This window comes from Periophthalmus magnuspinnatus, chromosome 4 (assembly GCF_009829125.3).
Source record: "Periophthalmus magnuspinnatus isolate fPerMag1 chromosome 4, fPerMag1.2.pri, whole genome shotgun sequence".
Lineage (NCBI taxonomy): Eukaryota > Metazoa > Chordata > Actinopteri > Gobiiformes > Gobiidae > Periophthalmus > Periophthalmus magnuspinnatus.
In genome coordinates this window covers 32681627-32699868 of record NC_047129.1, presented here as the reverse complement: position 1 = coordinate 32699868, position 18242 = coordinate 32681627, and the positions used below count along the sequence as shown (strand labels likewise).

The 18242-nt window shown below is 43.3% G+C and overlaps 2 protein-coding genes across 2 annotated transcripts; both read right to left on the bottom strand.

Annotated features, from left to right (window-relative positions):
* Positions 1 to 980: 980 nt before the first annotated feature.
* On the bottom strand, positions 981 to 7912 carry nphs2 (NPHS2 stomatin family member, podocin). The gene is made up of 7 exons (XM_033965268.2): positions 7517 to 7912; positions 5579 to 5682; positions 5435 to 5507; positions 3952 to 4034; positions 2081 to 2340; positions 1263 to 1335; positions 981 to 1199 (listed from the first exon to the last, which is right to left on the bottom strand). Exons 1-7 carry the CDS (start codon positions 7758 to 7760, stop codon positions 981 to 983), a joined length of 1056 nt encoding a protein of 351 aa, XP_033821159.2. The 5' UTR covers positions 7761 to 7912.
* A 2591-nt stretch (positions 7913 to 10503) lies between these two features.
* LOC117394000 (E3 ubiquitin-protein ligase TRIM21-like) lies at positions 10504 to 14134 on the bottom strand. The gene is made up of 2 exons (XM_033992002.2): positions 14074 to 14134; positions 10504 to 12234 (listed from the first exon to the last, which is right to left on the bottom strand). Exon 2 carries the CDS (start codon positions 12230 to 12232, stop codon positions 10580 to 10582), a length of 1653 nt encoding a protein of 550 aa, XP_033847893.1. The 5' UTR covers positions 12233 to 12234; positions 14074 to 14134; the 3' UTR covers positions 10504 to 10579.
* Between the last annotated feature and the right edge of the window lie 4108 nt (positions 14135 to 18242).

Genomic DNA, 18242 nt, shown 5'->3' with positions numbered 1-18242 from the left:
GCACACGACACTACACAACTGCACCTCTGCACACGACACTACACAACTACACAACTACACCTCTGCACACGACACTACACAACTGCACCTCTGCACACGACACTACACAACTACACAACTACACCTCTGCACACGACACTACACAACTGCACCTCTACACACGACACTACACAACTGCACCTCTACATGCAGAACTACTGTCACTGAGCTCTTTATACTTTAAAGTATCCGTGGTCTTTGTTTACTTTATACTTTAAAGTATTCGTGGTCTTTGTTTACTTTATACTTTAAAGTTTTCGTGGTTGTGTCTTTGTTTACTTCTATGTTGAAAGTAAAACCTTCTCTTGAATAAATGTGACACATGTTTTATTTTTAATATTCTGCTCCTTATACTCACACAACCCTAGTGTCGTGTAGTGTGTCCAACAGTGGTGGAAGAAGTACTTTACTCTACGTTTTGTTATTAAAGTAAAAGTTCAGATACTGGTGTAAAAGTATTAAAGTACTTATTTAAAAATGTACTTCAAATGTCGTGTTTTTCATAAAGATTTGTGTTGAATTTTCTTCAACAGAAACAACTGAATCAATCGTTTATTTCCGTAGCTGTTTTTTTGTGGGGTTTTTTTGGTAAAAGGAGCTGTTAAGTTCAAAATTACCACTTGATGACATCACAAGGTGGAACAGAGCATTTTGAGCTTTGTAGAAGATACAGACTAATAATAAAGTGTTAATCAAACATGTGTGAATGAAACAAAACACAAGTCCAGGTCTGTTTTTGATAACAAAGACACACAAGAGTCAATTTGGTTTAATATAAAAGCTTTAAAAAGTATTTTGTAATTCACTGGAAATTGATACAAAGTCACATTTTAGTTCTTTATGTGTGTCGTTTTTATTCTTACGTTACATTTACAATAAAAAGTCAAATCAATCCTAATATTAATAACTGTTCAAAAGTATCTCATAGATTTCACACAGAGTCACATCATCGGAGAATCCTGCGTCCCGGGCGGCGTGCTCTCCCGCTTCTCTGTTTCCATGGCGACAGGAGGAGGAGGAGGCGGCGGGGGCAGAGACGAGAGGTCAGACGTCACGTTGATGAGGTCGGGGGGCAGGGGGAGGACCAGGGCCGGGCGGAGGAGTCGCAGAGAGGAGCGAAGGCCGTCCCAGGGGTCGGCGTCCGTGTCCGCGGCTCTGACCTGCACGACGACAGGACGACGGTAAGTCTGTTTCCTGAAGCTAAAGTTCTGCGTCTGCGTTACCTGTGGGCGTGGTCTGGCCTCGGTCTCAGGTGCGAGTCGTCTCTGGAGCTCCGCAGGTAAAATCAGCTCCGCTCTGACACAAACAAAAAGAATAAACGCAAAGTAAGCCAAAGATTCTGCCTGTGGCGCAGAAGATTAAAAAAAATAGACTCACTAACATAGACTGTTTCTATAAATGGACATAGCTAACCTGCTAGCCGCCACGTTACAAACAGGAAGTGAGCATGTGCGCACTTCCTGCTCCATCGACTCCAATTCACTTACTATTGAAAAACTGTAAGTGTAACTGCGTCTGTCAGACTCTACATGATCCTGGGGTTTTTATTTCACTTTTGTGTCTGTAAATCAAGATATGAACATTAAAAACAGACAAATCAGGCGCCTTCTTTCCCCGAGGTCGCTCCCGCTAGCGTTAGCAACAGGTTTGATTGACAGCGTTGCTAAGCGCCCGCTCCCTGTTAAACCAGCGTTATGGGCGGGAAGGGGCGTTACCTTCAACGGCCTCGCTCCGGGTTGGCTTTTTGGTTACTATGATACACGCGGTCGGAATTACAAATATAAAACTTGGCTCCAAATTAGCCGCTATAACTGCTAGCCTCGATTAGCTTCATTTGACTGGAGCCGAACGCTTTGGTGACGTCACGCTCATGGTTTGGGCTAACGCTTGATAACAGTGATGGAAAAAGGTGTAGATTTGTTTAAGTGTTAGTTTCAGGCTTTGTTTAAGCTTTAAAATGAAAACTGTAACGTGAACATTACTTATTCTCCACGTGTTTTTTGTCATTTTGCCCCGACGATCCCACATTTGCGTCACTCACACGTCGGCTCTCTCCAGTCTGACCCCCCAGCGACACACCAGAGCATCGGCCGCGATCTGGACCCTCTGACCCAGCCTCCTCCTCTGCCCCAGGGCCTGGCTCAGGGTCAGCTCGGCCAGCACGTCCCGGATCACCCCCCGGACCACGGTCTGCAGAGTGGAGTCCAGACTGTAGAGGGCGCCGCTGCACAGGGCCGTGTTCTCCACCTGGTAGTAACACACCGCACTGAGCTCCCACTGAAGCAGGTCTTTAGTCACCACCTGAGAACAGAAACAGTCAAGAGTGAGGGGTGTCAAAAGTGTGGAAAATCAGACGCTAATCGATACTAAAACCAGAACCGATACTAGATACTCATTTGAGCACGTATCGATACTAAAAAAATGACACAAAGGACAAAATTTGAGCTTTCCTGAACAGTTTTATGATGATCTTGAGCTAGTGTAACATAAAGAAAGTTATTATTTTGTATATTTCATGTCAAAATCTGCATCAAGTCTGTTCCTTAGTATCGAAATCATGTTTTAAAATTTTATGAGCATGACAACACTAGTCAGGTTTACCGTTTCCCAGCTCAGATCAGGGCTTACTGTTGTTGTGTCTTGGGCAACGCACTTCCAACAATACCCTATTTTCCGGACTATAAGTTGTGCTTTTTCACAGTTTGTCCGGGGGTGGAGCTTATACTCAGATCCGACTTATATGTGAAATGTAAGACACGTTTAAGTACTCTGAGAACTCCACGAAGGCACTCTGGACCTGTACCAGTATGTACTCCTCCTGTACCATTGAACATTTAAAATTTCAACATTATGGTAAATTTAAAAGACGTCTGAGAAAGACTGAACAAAAATGCCCCTAAAAGAAAATCCTATGTACTCCTATGTGATGTACTGATATTCAGCCTGTTGTTCCACATTTTATTATTATTATTAGAGCTTGATTTAAAGATAAAATGTCTGTTCTTGGTCTCGAATTCCGTAAAATAAATTTCCCCAAAAAATGCGACTTATAGTCCAGTGCGACTTATATATGTTCTTATTTTTTATTTCTTCATTATTATGCTTTTTTTGGTTGGTGCGACTTATACTCCAGAAAATACAGTACATAAAGCATAAAGTCATTTTAGTCTTACTCGTAGCGGGAAGAGGAACCAAAACTTTTACTCGAGTAAGAGTACTGTTACACTGTACAGTACATTACTCAAGTAGGAGTAAAAAATACTGTGTCTGAAAACTGCTCAGAGAAGAACTTGTGTATTAAAGTACCAGCATTAATGTACTACCCACCTCTGCGTGCAATTAAGAGCCAGGGTTGTTTTATTATCAAAAATATTTACAAATTAAAGTGATTGGAATCTACACTAACACAAACTTCAACATGGATAACTGCATTTTGGTTATTTAACAAAAAACTTAAGTGGCCCCAGTACAGAACCTTGGGGTGCTCCAGCAAAAAAAAAAAAAAAAAAAAAAAATCTCAATTCAGCCTGTTGTTCACTATTTTATTCTTATTATTATAACTTTCCTTTAAAGATAAAATGTCTGTTCTTCGTCAAGGATTTTGTAAAATTAATGTACCCAAAAATGTGACTTATATATGTTTTTTCTTCATTATTATGCATTTTTTGGCTGGTGCGATTTATACTCCAGAGCGACTTATAATCTGTAAAATACAGTACTTAATACAGATGGAGGCAAAATGAAAGTAGTTAAAGTGCAGATTTTTGTTGTAACACAGTGAGTTCTTGGGTCATAGAAATGATCATCTGCCTCAGAATGTGTTATCGTGACAGTTTAGTTTTGAGCCTAGATTTAAAAGACACACGTACTTTTGTCTTTTTTCCTGTTTTTCTGTCAGTTCAAATTTCTTACCGTGTGCAGAGGAATCTTAAGAGTCTTCAGTCGGATGTCCACGATATGACACACATCCAGGAACGGCAGAAAGAACAAGAGACCTGGGAGCAAATATACAAAGTGGGTAGGAGCCAGGAAATGTACTTAGTTAAGAGAGTACTGTTTGTAAAGTACAAGTACAAAGTAGAGGTCTGATGTCTGTGTGATCGCTCAGTCGTCCAGGTCTGATCCAGAGTAAAAGCCAAAAGTCAAATCTGTCAACTGGACAAAACGTAAAGGTCTATAAAAATGACAGAATAAGCACTTCTGAGTTCCAGTGGTGGAAGTAGTAAATGTACTGTTCTTAAGTATACATTTTAGGTATCTGTACTTTCTACTTCACTGCATTTTGAACTGGACCGAAAAGTATTTTTTATGACTGTCTGAGACCTGGTGAAAAGGCTGAGGGTTTATTTTTAACACGTTCATAATTTGAGCAAAAAAAACAAATAAAAATAGAAAAATATGATCAGTTCAGTTGTTTCTGTTGAACAAAATCCAGCACAAATCTTTATCAAAATCACTTAATTTGAAGCGTTATAAGACTCAAAATCTGCCCCAAATACTTTTACTTTTTACTCTTCAAGTACATTTTTAAACAGGTACTTAAATCCTTTTTACTTAGGTGTTTTTTTTCATTAGATTCTTTTACTTTTACTTGAGTATTTTTTCATTTCTAGTATCTGTACTAACAAAATGACGTACTTCTTCCACCGCTGCTGAGTTCTTCATGTTCTTCTGGAAGGGCTCATCGATATGATTCAGGAAGAGGAGGGACTCTCAGTGGAGTTTTAGCCAATCACAGCAGCCAGTTTAGATTTCAGAATAAAAAAATGTAGTGGCTAAATGAACATGTAGCATCGTACCCACTGATTCTAACGCTTAGCACCTTATGAGCAAGTATTAATAAAATGGGACTTGTCATTATATTCATTTTTATAAATTAGCCAGTTTGAGGAGAATTGAGTGAATTTGAACCCCTATCTGGAAAATGACCAGTCACCAATTCTCTCTGTAGCATCTGGAACCAGAACCAAACGTGATGGTCCAATCGGATTTGTTTATTTCAGTGACACGTGTGAAACAAAGGAGATCATTGGTCACTCACCATTTTGAACAAAGTGACATTTTGGTCACTGATTCTACAGAAAAGCCGCCATGTTTTTAGTCCCCTGTGCTATTTTTTCCCTTTTCTTGTCTCCTCGTAAGCAGCCATTTTGTTCTGATACAGACGGACCTTGCGAGACCCTGATTGGCTAATCCACCTGTCAATCATGCCCGTCTGAACTTGGGGAGATTCAGTTGGATTTGATGTCCAGACTCACATCTTGGTAAAGTATTTGTGTGTAAGTGCGGTGTATTCCAGATCAATCTAGCTTCAGTTTGGCCTTGAAAAATCCTGACAAACTTCCTGTGCTCTAAAAGTCACATGATAAGGTGACACGTCTCTGGACACGCCCACCTGGTCCTCTGGGTTTCCCCCTCAGGAGATGTCCGAGCCTGAAGACGACCGCACGCTCATGCTCCCGCACCACCTGTCCATCAAACACAGAGAGTCAAAGTTTATCCTGCCAACGAAATCATCCTCTACTGCGTCTGGACTCACTCTGACACAGAACCAGATGGACACAGGCAGGAACAGCAGCACCAAAGATAGGACAAAAACCATGAGCGCCCACTCCAGCGCCCCCAGACTCCTCCTCTTCAGACCTGCACCGTCAACAAAAAAACACTCTGATCTCATTTCCTCATCACAAACAGACCTGGACCTTGTGTTTTTTGTTTCATTCACACATGTTTAACACACAAACGCTGCATATTTAGGCTTCTATCAGACAGAAAACACTCTGTTCCACCTTGTGATGTCATCATGTGGCGATACAGGAAGTGCTCCGCTGTGTTTTTAAACCCCACACGCGTTCATTTCTACAATCATTTGGATCATTTCAGTCCTGGAATTGCCGATCTTCTACTGAACAAAAATGTAAAAGGAGCCGTTAACGTGAAAACTACAACTTGATGACATCACAAGGTGGAACAGAGCGTTTTGAGCTTTGGAGATGTAACAGACGAATAATAAAGAGTTACTCAAACAGGTACAGTTTTTACAGCACATTTTCACCCAGGGCCATATCAAGAAAATGGCTGCTCTCAAAGGGCCAGATCTACTGTAAAATAAATGTAACTACTTTTTTAACTTGTTCATAAACTTTCTGTATTTATTACTTATTCAGTTTACAAATATTGCATCTGTATTTCCATAGATGTAAAAAATATGGCTGTATAACTTGCTATCTCCTGATAAACTGATATTTTAAGACAGTCAGACCTTTTAATTGACCTTGTTGTGGGCCACATAAAATGGCATGGCGTGCTACATTTGGCCCATGGGCCTTGAGTTTGACACATATGTTTTAGAAGGTAAGAAAAGCCAATTTTGTGTAACATCGGACCTTTAAACTGAAATGCAAAGGTGGTGCAGCAGGTTGAGTGTTTACAGTTTACCCTCGTGTAAAAAAGTGTAAAAAAAAGTTGTATTTTTCCCAAATTAATTCTATTATCTCTATATATTTTGTTGTAACTCAGGGTATAAATGACATGAGGATTTGCACATTTACACATCAACACAAACTTCATGTATAACTGTTGAATTGAGTCTCTATTTTGCCTTCACTCTATGACCCATGAATCTTCTCACTTCATGATGTTGTACATTTTTAGCATTTTAACGTTGATTTCAGTGTTGCCAGCAGGTGTCAGCAGACTATTACAAGTGCTGTCTGCCAAATTTAAATCAAATACAAAATAAACCTCCATCTTGCAGTCCCACTTAAAGGTTTTTAAGTTTTTTTTTCTCTTTTTCTGGCTACTTTTAATACATTCTCATTTCTAAATCACATTAAATAACAGGTTCAGGCTTGACTTTTTTGATATTTTCCAGTCCAGCTCCTTTGGTCTCTGTCCGTTATTGGTTTAGTCTCCAGTTCTATCCTGCAGTCCCAGTGTATCAGCAGTAGTAGTAGTAGTAGTAGTAGTAGTAGTAGTCGTAGTAGTCGTAGCAGCATTGGATTTATTTAAAAATAAACATGACACAAACCAAATATTGATTTTGTTTATGTTTACGGCTGAATAAACTCCTCAGTTTCCGTTGCCAAATCCAAAACTAAATCCAGTCTTGCTGTTTTTAACCCAGTACGAGCGAATGTTACAGCCATTACTCGCTTTGAAGGTGCAATGTGTAACTTTTCTGGTGGGGAATGTGTCACCTGGTTGTCTCCATGGAGATGTTATAGGTTTGTTTGGAATGCTCCACAGTGAGGCATTAAATTGGTTTATCTTGCGTTTATTCAGTTGCAGGTTTTTCAGCTAAAAATATCTTGGAAAATTGAATCTAGTCTCCACAGATCTGACCTGTAACTCGGCCTGGTAGTGGTACGTTTAATGTCATACTGTGGAACATTCCAGGCAAAGCTTAAACATCTCCATGGAGAGAAGCAGGTTACATAATGCACCTTTAAGTCCATTCAAAGTCAAAGTAACTCACCGTCGTCTTGTCCGGTCGTGATCTCCAAATCTCCAGCGTTCTCCTGCTCCTCCTCTCTCCTCACACTGTCCATGTCCACCACTGTAGCCCTCTTCACCTCCTCCTTCTCCTCCCTCTTCTCCTCCTCTTCTCTCCCTCGCGCTCCCTCTCTCCTCTTCTGGACCCTGGCTGACTTGGAGGTGCTGTTTTGGGCCCGGTGGCTTCTCTCCTTCCTCGGCTTGGGTCCGGAGGTGGTGGAGTCCATGCTGAAAGTGGACGGAGGAGGAGAGAGGAGAGGAGGTGGTTTAGGGTTTAGGTTCTCTTTTGTTTGGAGTCGTTGATGAATTAATCAAGTTTTACGCGGGAGGAGGCAGCGGGAGGATCAGAAACACTGGACTAACACGGGATTTAATTAGTTTGACAACAGCTCCACAGTTTGTGAGCGTCTTATCTACTAAACTAAACTAGAAACAAAGGCAGGAAACGTGTAGACATGGGACCAGAGTCAAATTTGGTGTCACAATTATCATTATTCACGACTATATCACCATAATTATTGTTGTTTACAGTTTCAAAATGTTCTGGATATGAATCATTACATTTTTAATCTTATAAATAGGTTCCATATTTCCATGTTTGGACGACATTTAAACATCATTATAATGTTTTATTCAATATATTTCAGTAGAGTCAGAGTGAAACAAGACTGAGTGTAAAGACACTGAAATCACCAAAAACACAGTGTTTAATAATAATAATAATAATAATAATAATAATAATAATAATAATAATAATAATACATTTTATTTGTTAGGCGCCTTTCAAGGCTCTCAAGGTCGCCGTACATACATACATACACAATACAAATAGAACAATGTAAAATGATTAAAAATACATTTAAAAACAAATATAGATTAAAAGACAGAGCAGTTATGGTCAGAGTGGTCAGGGTGAGAAGGCCTTTCTAAACAGATGAGTTTTGAGTTTAGATTTGAAGTGTGGGAGTGAGTGTGTGTTGTGGAGGTCATGGGGGAGGGAGTTCCAGAACTGGGGAGCAGAGCAGCTGAAGGAAGGAGGGACAGTGAGGTGCAGGGAAGAGGAGGAGCGGAGGGAGCGGGCGGGTGTGGAGATGTGAATGAGGTCAGACAGTGTGTACGGTGCGTGATGGAGCCGGTGGAGCTGGTGCAGGTGTGATGATGTGATGGGAGGGTGTGTGTGTGTGATGATGCGGGCAGCTGAGTTTTGGACCAGTTGGAGTTTATGGAGTGATTTCTGTGGGAGTCCGAACAGAAGAGAATTGCAATAATCAATACGGGAAGTGACCAGGCTATGGATGAGGATGGCGGTGGTGTGTGGGGTGAGTGAGGGACGGAGGCGGTGGATGTTTCTGAGGTGGAAATAGGCGGACCGGGTGATGTTGTTGATATGGGAGGTGAAGGAAAGTGTGCTGTCGAGGATGACACCCAGACTCTTTACCTGAGGGGAGGGGGAGATAGAGGAGCCATCAATGGATATGGAAAAAGGATTTATTTTGCTTAGGGTGGATTTGGTGCCGATGAGTAGGAGTTCTGTTTTATTGCCCTTAAGTTTGAGGTGAACCAGGTTTGTATTTCTGTGAGGCAGTCTGTCAGGGAGGAGGGTGAAAGTGTAGACTTAGGTTTACTGGAAATGTAGAGCTGGGTGTCATCCGCGTAACAGTGAAAGTGAATGTGGTGTTTTCTAAAGATGGAACCAAGGGGGAGAAGATAGATTAGAAAGAGCAGAGGACCGAGGACAGAACCCTGAGGAACACCTGACGTGACAGGGAAGGGGTGTGAGGTGAATGACTTGAGGTGAATAAACTGAGAGCGATCTGAGAGGTAGGAGTGGAACCAGGAGAGGGGAGTACCAGAGACACCAATGGAGGAAAGTCTGTCAAGGAGGATGGAATGTGAAATGGTGTCAAATGCTCCACTGAGATCTAGCAGGAGGAGGATGGAGAGTGAACCAGAGTCAGCAGAGAGGAGGAGGTCGTTTAGTGCAGTTTATGGGAGGGCATCTGACACAGAGACAGGAGGACGGGAGGGCATCTGACACAGAGACAGGAGGACGGGAGGGCATCTGACACAGAGACGGGAGGACGGGAGGGCATCTGACACAGAGACGGGAGGACGGGAGGGCATCTGACACAGAGACGGGAGGACGGGAGGGCATCTGACACAGAGACAGGAGGACGGGAGGGCATCTGACACACAGAGTTGTCATATAAGTGTTTATTTACATCACTGTAGAGATTCAGATGAACTTTTTCTTATTGTCCTTAAAATTTCTCAGGTTCCAAAGTTTAAGGAACTTGGTACTTTTCAGTTCACTTCAAAATACACAGTAAAAAGTAAATACAGTAAAAAGTACACACAGTGAAAAGTACATACAGTAAAATGTACATAAAGTACAGATACCTCAAAATGATACTTAAAGAGGAGGTTTTGTGTAAAATCATCATGTTTTCACGTTGTTCCTGAAGAGGTTGTACATGTCGTCCATGTTTGAGTAATCTAGAGATCTCTCCCACAGTGAGCAGTACGAGCCTGTACGAGGTTCCGCCCACAAGTCTACGTCACTCGTGTACGAGGCTCCGCCCACAAGTCTACGTCACCCGTGTACGAGGCTCCGCCCACAAGTCTACATCACCCGTGCTCCACACACTGGTGGAAGAAGTACTCAGTTTTGTTACTTAAGTAAAAGTATTAAAGTACTTGTTTAAAAATGTACTTAAAGAGTAAAAAGTAAAAGTATTTCTTGCAGGTTTTGTCTTATGAAGTTACTTTGTTCTTCCACTTTAACACAAAATATACAAATAAAACATGAGAAAAAAAACATTGATTTATTGTTTTGTTGGACAAAATCAAAATCACGACATTTGGAGATTTATTAGATCAAAATCTGCAAGAAATATTTTTGAAATAACTTTTTACTCTTTAAGTACATTTATAAACAGGTACTTTAATACTTTTACTTAAGTAACTAAACTGAGTACTTCTTCCTCCACTGGTTAACAGTTAATACTCCATAGAAGTGTAATACTCCTCTTTAAGTGCAGTACTTTTACTTTAGTACTTTGTCACTGCTCAAAGTCTCCACTGCAGTGAGGACCAGAGGAGCAGAGTTTGATCCTCCTTCATTGTCACAGGGACTGAAAAATGGAAACAGTTTCTCCCTGAAGCAGCAGTTTGTGAAGGAGAAGAGGAGATCTGCAGAATGTGCATCATAAAAGGAGACCAGACCCTTTCCATAGTCCACAAACACCCCCACCTTCTGAGGAGGTGTCTGAGGAGACAGACGGACAGGACGAGAAGACAAAGCGTAGTACTGATCTTTGTTTCTTAAGACGATGCACCACTGTCCATGTTCAGGTGCTGAAGTGATCTTTCCCTTCCTCTTTATGGACTCTTGGGCCACTCCTAAAGTCCACTTTGTTTTCCCTTTGACCTGAACCTCAAAGTAAAACCTGCCTGAAGAGAAACTCTGTTTTCCTAAAACATTAACATATGTATCAAACCTCAGAGGAGAGTCTGGGAGCTGCTTCTCCACATCAGTGTCATGAACCTGTTTAAGATCTTCAGACAGAGCGAGATTAGGATGAGCCGTGTCTGGATCCAGAGTCACCTCCACCGCACACTGCTGCACTCTGAGGAGTTCTGATCTTAAAGGCAGTTCTTTAAACTCCTGAGAGAGACTGTTCTCCAGCTCAGACAGAGCCCGGGTCACACTGCCCTCACACGTCTCCGGCTCAAAGCTCACGCTGCTCCACTCCTTAAGCCCAGCAGGGGGCGTGAGTGCAGGGCAGCGCTGTAGAAAGTGGAGGGGGTCATGAGAGCGTGAGAGACGTTCGGCCTCAGCGCCGCTCTGCTCCAGATCACAGATCTCCTGCTCCAGCCGCCGCACCAGATCCTGGGCTCGTCTGTGGCTCCGGCTCTGCTTCTCCTGGAGCTCCTCTAAGAAGAGGTCCATACGCCTCTGAACAGACTGCATGAGAGCAGTGAAGGCCTGCAGCCCCACAGCCCTCTCTCTGAGGGCCTCTGTCTCACTCAGCTCCAGGAGGCTCTGGATCTCCTGGATCTTCTGCCTCCTCTGCTCCACCATGTGCTGGCTCTGAGCCTGAGTCTGCAGCAGAGAGGACCTCCTGCGCTCACACGCCTCCTCCAGAGACAAAAACTCATGGTTCTTGTGCTCTAGAACGGAGCACATCATGCACACGCTCTTCTCATCAGTGGCACAGAAGAGCTCCAGGGGGCGCTGGTGTGTGGGACACATCCTGTCTTCCAGGTTCTCCACAGGCTCCATCAGCTGGTGTCTTTTCAGCCCAGAGACTGTGAGATGAGGCTGGAGGTGGCTCTCACAGAAGGAGGACAGACACACCAGGCAGGACTTGAGGGCCTTCAGCTTGGGCTCAGAGCACACGTCACACTGGACCTCTTTAAAGTCGGGCATCCCCTCCATAGATCTGCTCTTGTTCTTCTCCAGGTTACACCCTGAGACCACCTCCTTCAGGAGCGTGTTGACCTTGAGCTGTGGTCTGCTGTGGAACACCTCTTTACACAGAGGACATGTGCAGGGCCCATCAGTGTCCCAGACCTGAGAGATGCAGCGTTGGCAGAAGTTGTGTCCACATGGAGTGGACACTGGCTCAGAGAACACCTCCAGACAGATGGAGCATAGGAACGTCTCCTCAGAGCTCCTTTCACTGGTGGAGGACATGTCTGAAACAAACCAACAATAGTTACTATCAAACTAAAGTCTTTTCAAAGTGAAAACTCTTATTGTGACAGGAAAGAGGTGAAGAGCTTTTATTTTGTCAGGCTTCAGGAGGATGTGGTGAGACTGGACTAGAAGAATATGTTAGTGCTGTGACCATAGACTGTTTGGTGGTGACTAATGTCCAACACGGTTACCATGACGACAATAAAAACAATATTTCTTTTAGACAATAGAATGTCATTTCAGCTCAAAAACACGGCAGTGTCCTGAATATTACACTGTTGTGACTATTCGAACTAGAACTCTGGAGAAAAGGTCACTTTTTATCCTGTCCGTGTGTTTTTTTCAGAGTCTTGTTTAAGTTGTGATACTTAAATACTATACTGGGTGAGTCAGGTCTGTGGAGATGCAAGCTCAGAGGAACAACACAATAAACACAACCTAAAAAGTTCCATGCTGTGGCTTTAAATAAGTTCAGAGGTGGGTGGAGTGGACACAAATTGTACTCGAGTAAGAGTAACGTTACTTCAAAATAATATTAGGCCTACTCGAGTATAAGTACAAAGTACTGGTCCAAGAAATGAAAAAAAGTATTTGTGAAAAGTACTACTGAAGTAAGAGTAACTGAAAGAGTAACTGTCGGGCGTAACATCTGATTCAGAATTTGAAGAACAAAACATTAAATAATGAACAAAATGTGGTATTTTCAAAGAACAGACACAAAAAATGATCCAAACTCCATCAGATCTGAGCTGCAGGAAACACATGTTCAAATCATTTCAGATTGTTCCATAAAACTCAAGTCACTCGTAGAATCACAGAGGGAAGAGGAAGCTTTTACTCAAGTAAGAGTACTTTTACTTCAATACAAATATGACTCGAGTACGAGTAAAAGTGCTGCTGGAAAAGTTACTCAAGTAAATGTAACTAAGTGCTCTTGTAGCTGACTGGCTCACACACTGAGCAGATTTTAAATGTTTGAAGTTTTTGGATTTGGATCAACTCAGAAGTGCAGCTTGTGCAGGTCAAAGGTCAGAGGTTAAGGACTATTGGATTGTGTCATTTGAGCAGTTTGTTTTTCTGTATCCATGACGACCCTGCATGAAGCTAGCTATGCTAACCAGCTAGCTCTGAAATGACACAGAGTTTTTACATCAAATAGAAGACGCTCCAGAGGAAACAGAGCAGAGAGAGGCTTAGGCGCCCCCTGGAGGCTGCTGTGATACTGCAGGACACAGAGGACGTCTAAACTACAGGATGAACAGATTTGACACAGAATAAGACACAGGGAGGGCATCTGACACACGGGGAGGGCATCTGACACACGGGGAGGGCATCTGACACACAGGGAGGGCATCTGACACACACGGGGAGCGCATCTGACACACACGGGGAGGGCATCTGACACACACGGGGAGGGCATCTGACACACGGGGAGGGCATCTGACACACACGGGGAGGGCATCTGACACACGGGGAGGGCATCTGACACACAGAGACACTTCATGTTTGTCGAGTCTAAAGTTCAGCTCTTGTTTCATTCTGTTACATAAGAGTCACTTGGAAAGTGAAAGTAAAACAGTGGTTTTCAGTCCCTCGTCTGTTTGAACAAAACTGATGTTGAATTAAACCAAATAAGTTTTTACATAAACAACAGAATGAATTTAACTTTAGTCGAATTAAACAACAACAACAAGAGAAAAGAAAAGAAGAGAAGAGCAGAGAGCACGAACCAGGGACAGGACTCACAGTCACAGAGGAGGAGCAGTAGTAGTAGTAGTAGTAGTAGTAGTAGTAGTAGTAGTAGTAGTAGTAGTACTAAAGGGTCTATAAACACTGACCTGTTGAGGGTTTGGAGCTGTTGTGGTGCCCTTGAGCAAATGCAGAGCGAGTGTTTCCTGGTTCAGTCTATTTCCTGATAAGAGCAGAGGGAGGAGCGACTGTGATCTGGATGCTCTAAATGTGGAGGGGATCATGATTAGAGGTAAGATCTTAAGCCCGAGTCCGAGCCCGACCCGACCCGAATTTCGGGCCGGGTCGGGCCTAAAATGTCAATGATTATGTTCGGGTCGGGCTCGGGCTTCTCTCTAGCTGACTTTTTTTTAAATAAATATATGTTTATAAAAATGTATACTAAAACGATGTGTGGATACTAAACTTAGGAATACTTGTTATAAAAAAAATAATTTGGATAAAACAGAAGGCGCTGTAAGGTAATTGCTATTTAACTAAACAGGAGCCACAGAGCCAGAGCACACTCTGCGCACGTGAACGCCCCCTCTTCACCTCCGCAAGTCCACATCTATTTAGACCTGGTGTCCCTGATATGGAGCAGCAAGAAGTAAAGGATAAACTAAAGACAGGGGAACTGAAAAGGCAAACACGCACCGGCAAGAGTGAGGTGTGGAAATGCTTCAAATTGATTGTTGAAAATGCTACAGAAACTTGCGTTGGCTTCGCTGAATGTAGTAAATGTGGTGCTTTGCTTTCATACAAGAGCAAAAAGACTGGCACCTCGACGCTGAGCAGGCATTTAAACAGCTGTACTGGCAAAAGTGATGATCAAACATCTATATTATCATTTGTCCCACAGACCGCACCTCTTCGCGCTGAGCAGGACATCACAGACAAGTGCGTGGTGTCAGGACCTTAGACCATTTTCAGTTGTTAATGGCGAAGGTTTTTTTATTAGTAGGCTTATTTTTACGCATGTTTAACTTTGTTTGGTTCTTTATTTTTTTTTTATTTATCCTCACAAATAAAATATGAAATTTCGGGTTTGCTTCGGGCTCGGGCAAATCAAGTTAATTGGTCGGGCTCGGGCTGGGTCGGGCTTTAATACCCGCGGGCCTGGGTCGGGTCGGGCTGGATTTTTTAGGCCCGATCTTACCTCTAATCATGATCTAGTGACATGTGAAGTTGAGAGGCCTGTGTGTTGTAATTGTGGGGAAAACCACATGGCTTCTTCTAGAGAGTGTCGCCAATTTGTGAAAGCTAAAGAGGTGCAGGAGGTCAGAAATCAGCAGAGAAGTTCATATGTTGAAGCTTTAAAAAGAGTTGAGGGAAAATCTGGCATCCAAGGCGCAGCAAGTGCATCTCGAGTGGAGCCAGCAGGGGGCAGCAGTGTTAATCCTAACAGCCAAGATATTCTTGTAAATAAAGAGGCACCATTAGCGTTTATTGATGATGTAATGTGTGGCGCCCGAGACAAAAAATCAAGGTCTGATATCATTAAATCGGTGTGTGAAGCGGCTGCCAGATTCTTGGGGCTAAAAAATTACTCTCCCCAGACGCTGTATGACTCAATGAGAGCTATCCAGGTGGGTGTGGACCGGCGTGTGGACCGGCGTGTGGACCGGCGTGTGGACCGGCGTGTGGACCGGCGTGTGGACCGGCGTGTGGACCGGCGTGTGGACCGGCGTGTGGACCGGCGTGTGGACCGGCGTGTGGACCGGCGTGTGGACCGGCGTGTGGACCGGCGTGTGGACCGGCGTGTGGACCGGCGTGTGGACCGGCGTGTGGACCGGCGTGTGGACCGGCGTGTGGACCGGCGTGTGGACCGGCGTGTGGACCGGCGTGTGGACCGGCGTGTGGACCGGCGTGTGGACCGGCGTGTGGACCGGCGTGTGGACCGGCGTGTGGACCGGCGTGTGGACCGGCGTGTGGACCGGCGTGTGGACCGGCGTGTGGACCGGCGTGTGGACCGGCGTGTGGACCGGCGTGTGGACCGGCTCGGGAGCGAGGTATGGAACCAGGCGACAAGCAAAGAAAACTCAGGTGAGAGAGGGCAGGAGTCAAGGGAAGAGGAGGAAGAAGGGTGTGACATAGAAGATTGGGATGATGAGGACAAAATTGATGATGTTTAGTCTCCTTCTTATGGTCTGTGTTCTGCAGTGGAATGCAACAAGTTTAATTGCTAATGGGCAAGAGTTTAAGAAAGTTGTTAGAGATTTTGACGTCAAGCCAGACACATTATGTGTTCAGGAGACGTGGTTGAAACCATGTCTTGATTTCTCCATTCCAGGATATAAGTGCCTTCGTAAGGACCGAGTAGATAGAGCTGGGGGTGTGCAATTTTTATAAAAACAGGGATTCAGTATAAACAATGTGAGTGTGAAGTAACTTTTGAATGTTTGATGATAGAGGTATGGACAACCGAGGGGAAAATGCATATTATTAATGGATATAACCCGTGTGAAACATTAGTACTAGAGGAACTTGAGGAGGTTTCCAGTAAAACAGGGACTTTAACAGTGTGGGTGGGTGATTTTAATGCCCATAATCCTCTCTGGGGGAGTCAAGACAGGGACTCAAATGGGATAGTTTTGGAGGAATTTTTAGATAGAGAAAATCTTGTTATTTTAAATGATGGTAGTCCTACACGTATTGATTGTAACGTGAATAAAACGTCTTGTCTCGATCTGACCTTTGCTTCCCCGGCATTGGCTAGAGTAGGAGAATGGAAAGTGTGGAAAGATACAATTGGTAGTGACCATTATCCAGTGGTCACCAGGTTGCAAAAAGCTCTAGTAATAGATAACGGAGAAAGAGTGGCACGCTTTGATTTTTCCCGGGCTGATTGGGATAAGTTTAGGGAGGGCACGTTAAAGAGATTGGATGAAGTGAACAGTGAAGGGTCCATTGATCAAACGACTGAGTCCTTAATAGCAATGATCATTAATGTAGCTCTGGAGTCAATCCCATGCAGGAAAAGCCCTAAAAATCGAGTTATTGTCCCCTGGTGGAACAGAGAGTGCAGTGAGGCAGTTAAAAAGAGAAAAGAAGCTTTTAAAAAACTAAGAAAATATCCTACTCAGGAAAATGTAATTGAATACAAAAAGTGCCGTGCAGTGGCAAGAAAAGTAATTTAGGCAGAAAAAAAAAGAAGAGTTGGAGGGGTTTTTGTGGTACGCTTAGCCCCAAAACACCAGTTAAACAGATTTGGTCAAGGATCCATAAAATGTCAGGTTGTTAACTCAGAAATCCCAGTGTTAAAGGACGGGAGCAGAGAGGCTGTGTCTAACAAAGAAAAAGCAGATATGCGCGTGAAAGCTTTCCACAGTGTGCATAATTCACATTCTTTAAGCTTAGAAAGTCTCAAACTGAAAGAGGAAGTCTTGCGGGAAGAAGGATGGAAATTAACAGGTAGGCCAGACCCAGAGAGTTCTATAAACAAGTTCTTCTCATTTAAGGAGCTGCGAGACGCCATTCAAGCTGGAGCCAACACCTCACCGGGCCAAGATAGAGTGTCCTACACACTGTTACAGCATTTGGATGAGGAGGTACTGGAGGAGGTCTTGGTACTTTTTAATTACATCTGGGAGACGGGGACATTACCAAAGAGCTGGAAGCATGCCATTGTAATACCAATAGTTAAGCCCGGTAAGGATCCCTCCTCTCCTTCATCTTACAGACCCATAGCTTTAACGTCGGTGATGTGTAAGGTGATGGAGAGAATGGTAACAAATACACTTGTCTGTACTTTAGAAGTTGCCGTTTTTTTTTGCAAATTATCAAAATGGTTTTAGAGTAGGTAGAAACACAATGGATTCTATAGGAGTGCTGGATCAGGACATAAGGCGCGCTATAATAAATAAGGAGGCAGTAGTATCAGTGTTTCTGGATATAGAAAAGGCCTACGATAGTATGTGGAGAGAGGGTTTACTGATAAAGCTGTATAATGTGGGTGTTTGGGGCAGGATGTTTCTGTGGATTAAAGACTTTTTAAGCAATAGGTCAATTCAAGTTAGAATAAAAGGGGATCTTTCTGAAGTTGCCGACATAATGAATGGTACTCCTCAGGGTTCTGTAATCAGTCCAGTTCTATTTAATGTTATGGTAAATGATATTTTTCAGAAAGTTGACCCTAGATTTGGCAGGTCCTTGTTTGCGGACGATGGTGCCATCTGGAGGCGGGGAAAGAATATAGAATATTTAATGAATTGTACCCAGGAGGCTTTAGATCATATAGTGCAATGGGCCAACAAGTGGGGCTTTAAAATATCAGTGG

Excerpts from the sequence above, each read along its gene's own strand:
- nphs2 (XM_033965268.2), bottom strand. The coding sequence starts at position 7,760 with ATGGACTCCACCACCTCCGGACCCAAGCCGAGGAAGGAGAGAAGCCAC. Across the intron at positions 5,508-5,578 it reads CCATCTGGTTCTGTGTCAGA|GTGGTGCGGGAGCATGAGCG; the intron begins GTGAGTCCAGAC and ends TTTGATGGACAG. Across the intron at positions 4,035-5,434 it reads GGGGAAACCCAGAGGACCAG|GTCTCTTGTTCTTTCTGCCG; the intron begins GTGGGCGTGTCC and ends ATTTGCTCCCAG.
- LOC117394000 (XM_033992002.2), bottom strand. The coding sequence starts at position 12,232 with ATGTCCTCCACCAGTGAAAGGAGCTCTGAGGAGACGTTCCTATGCTCC.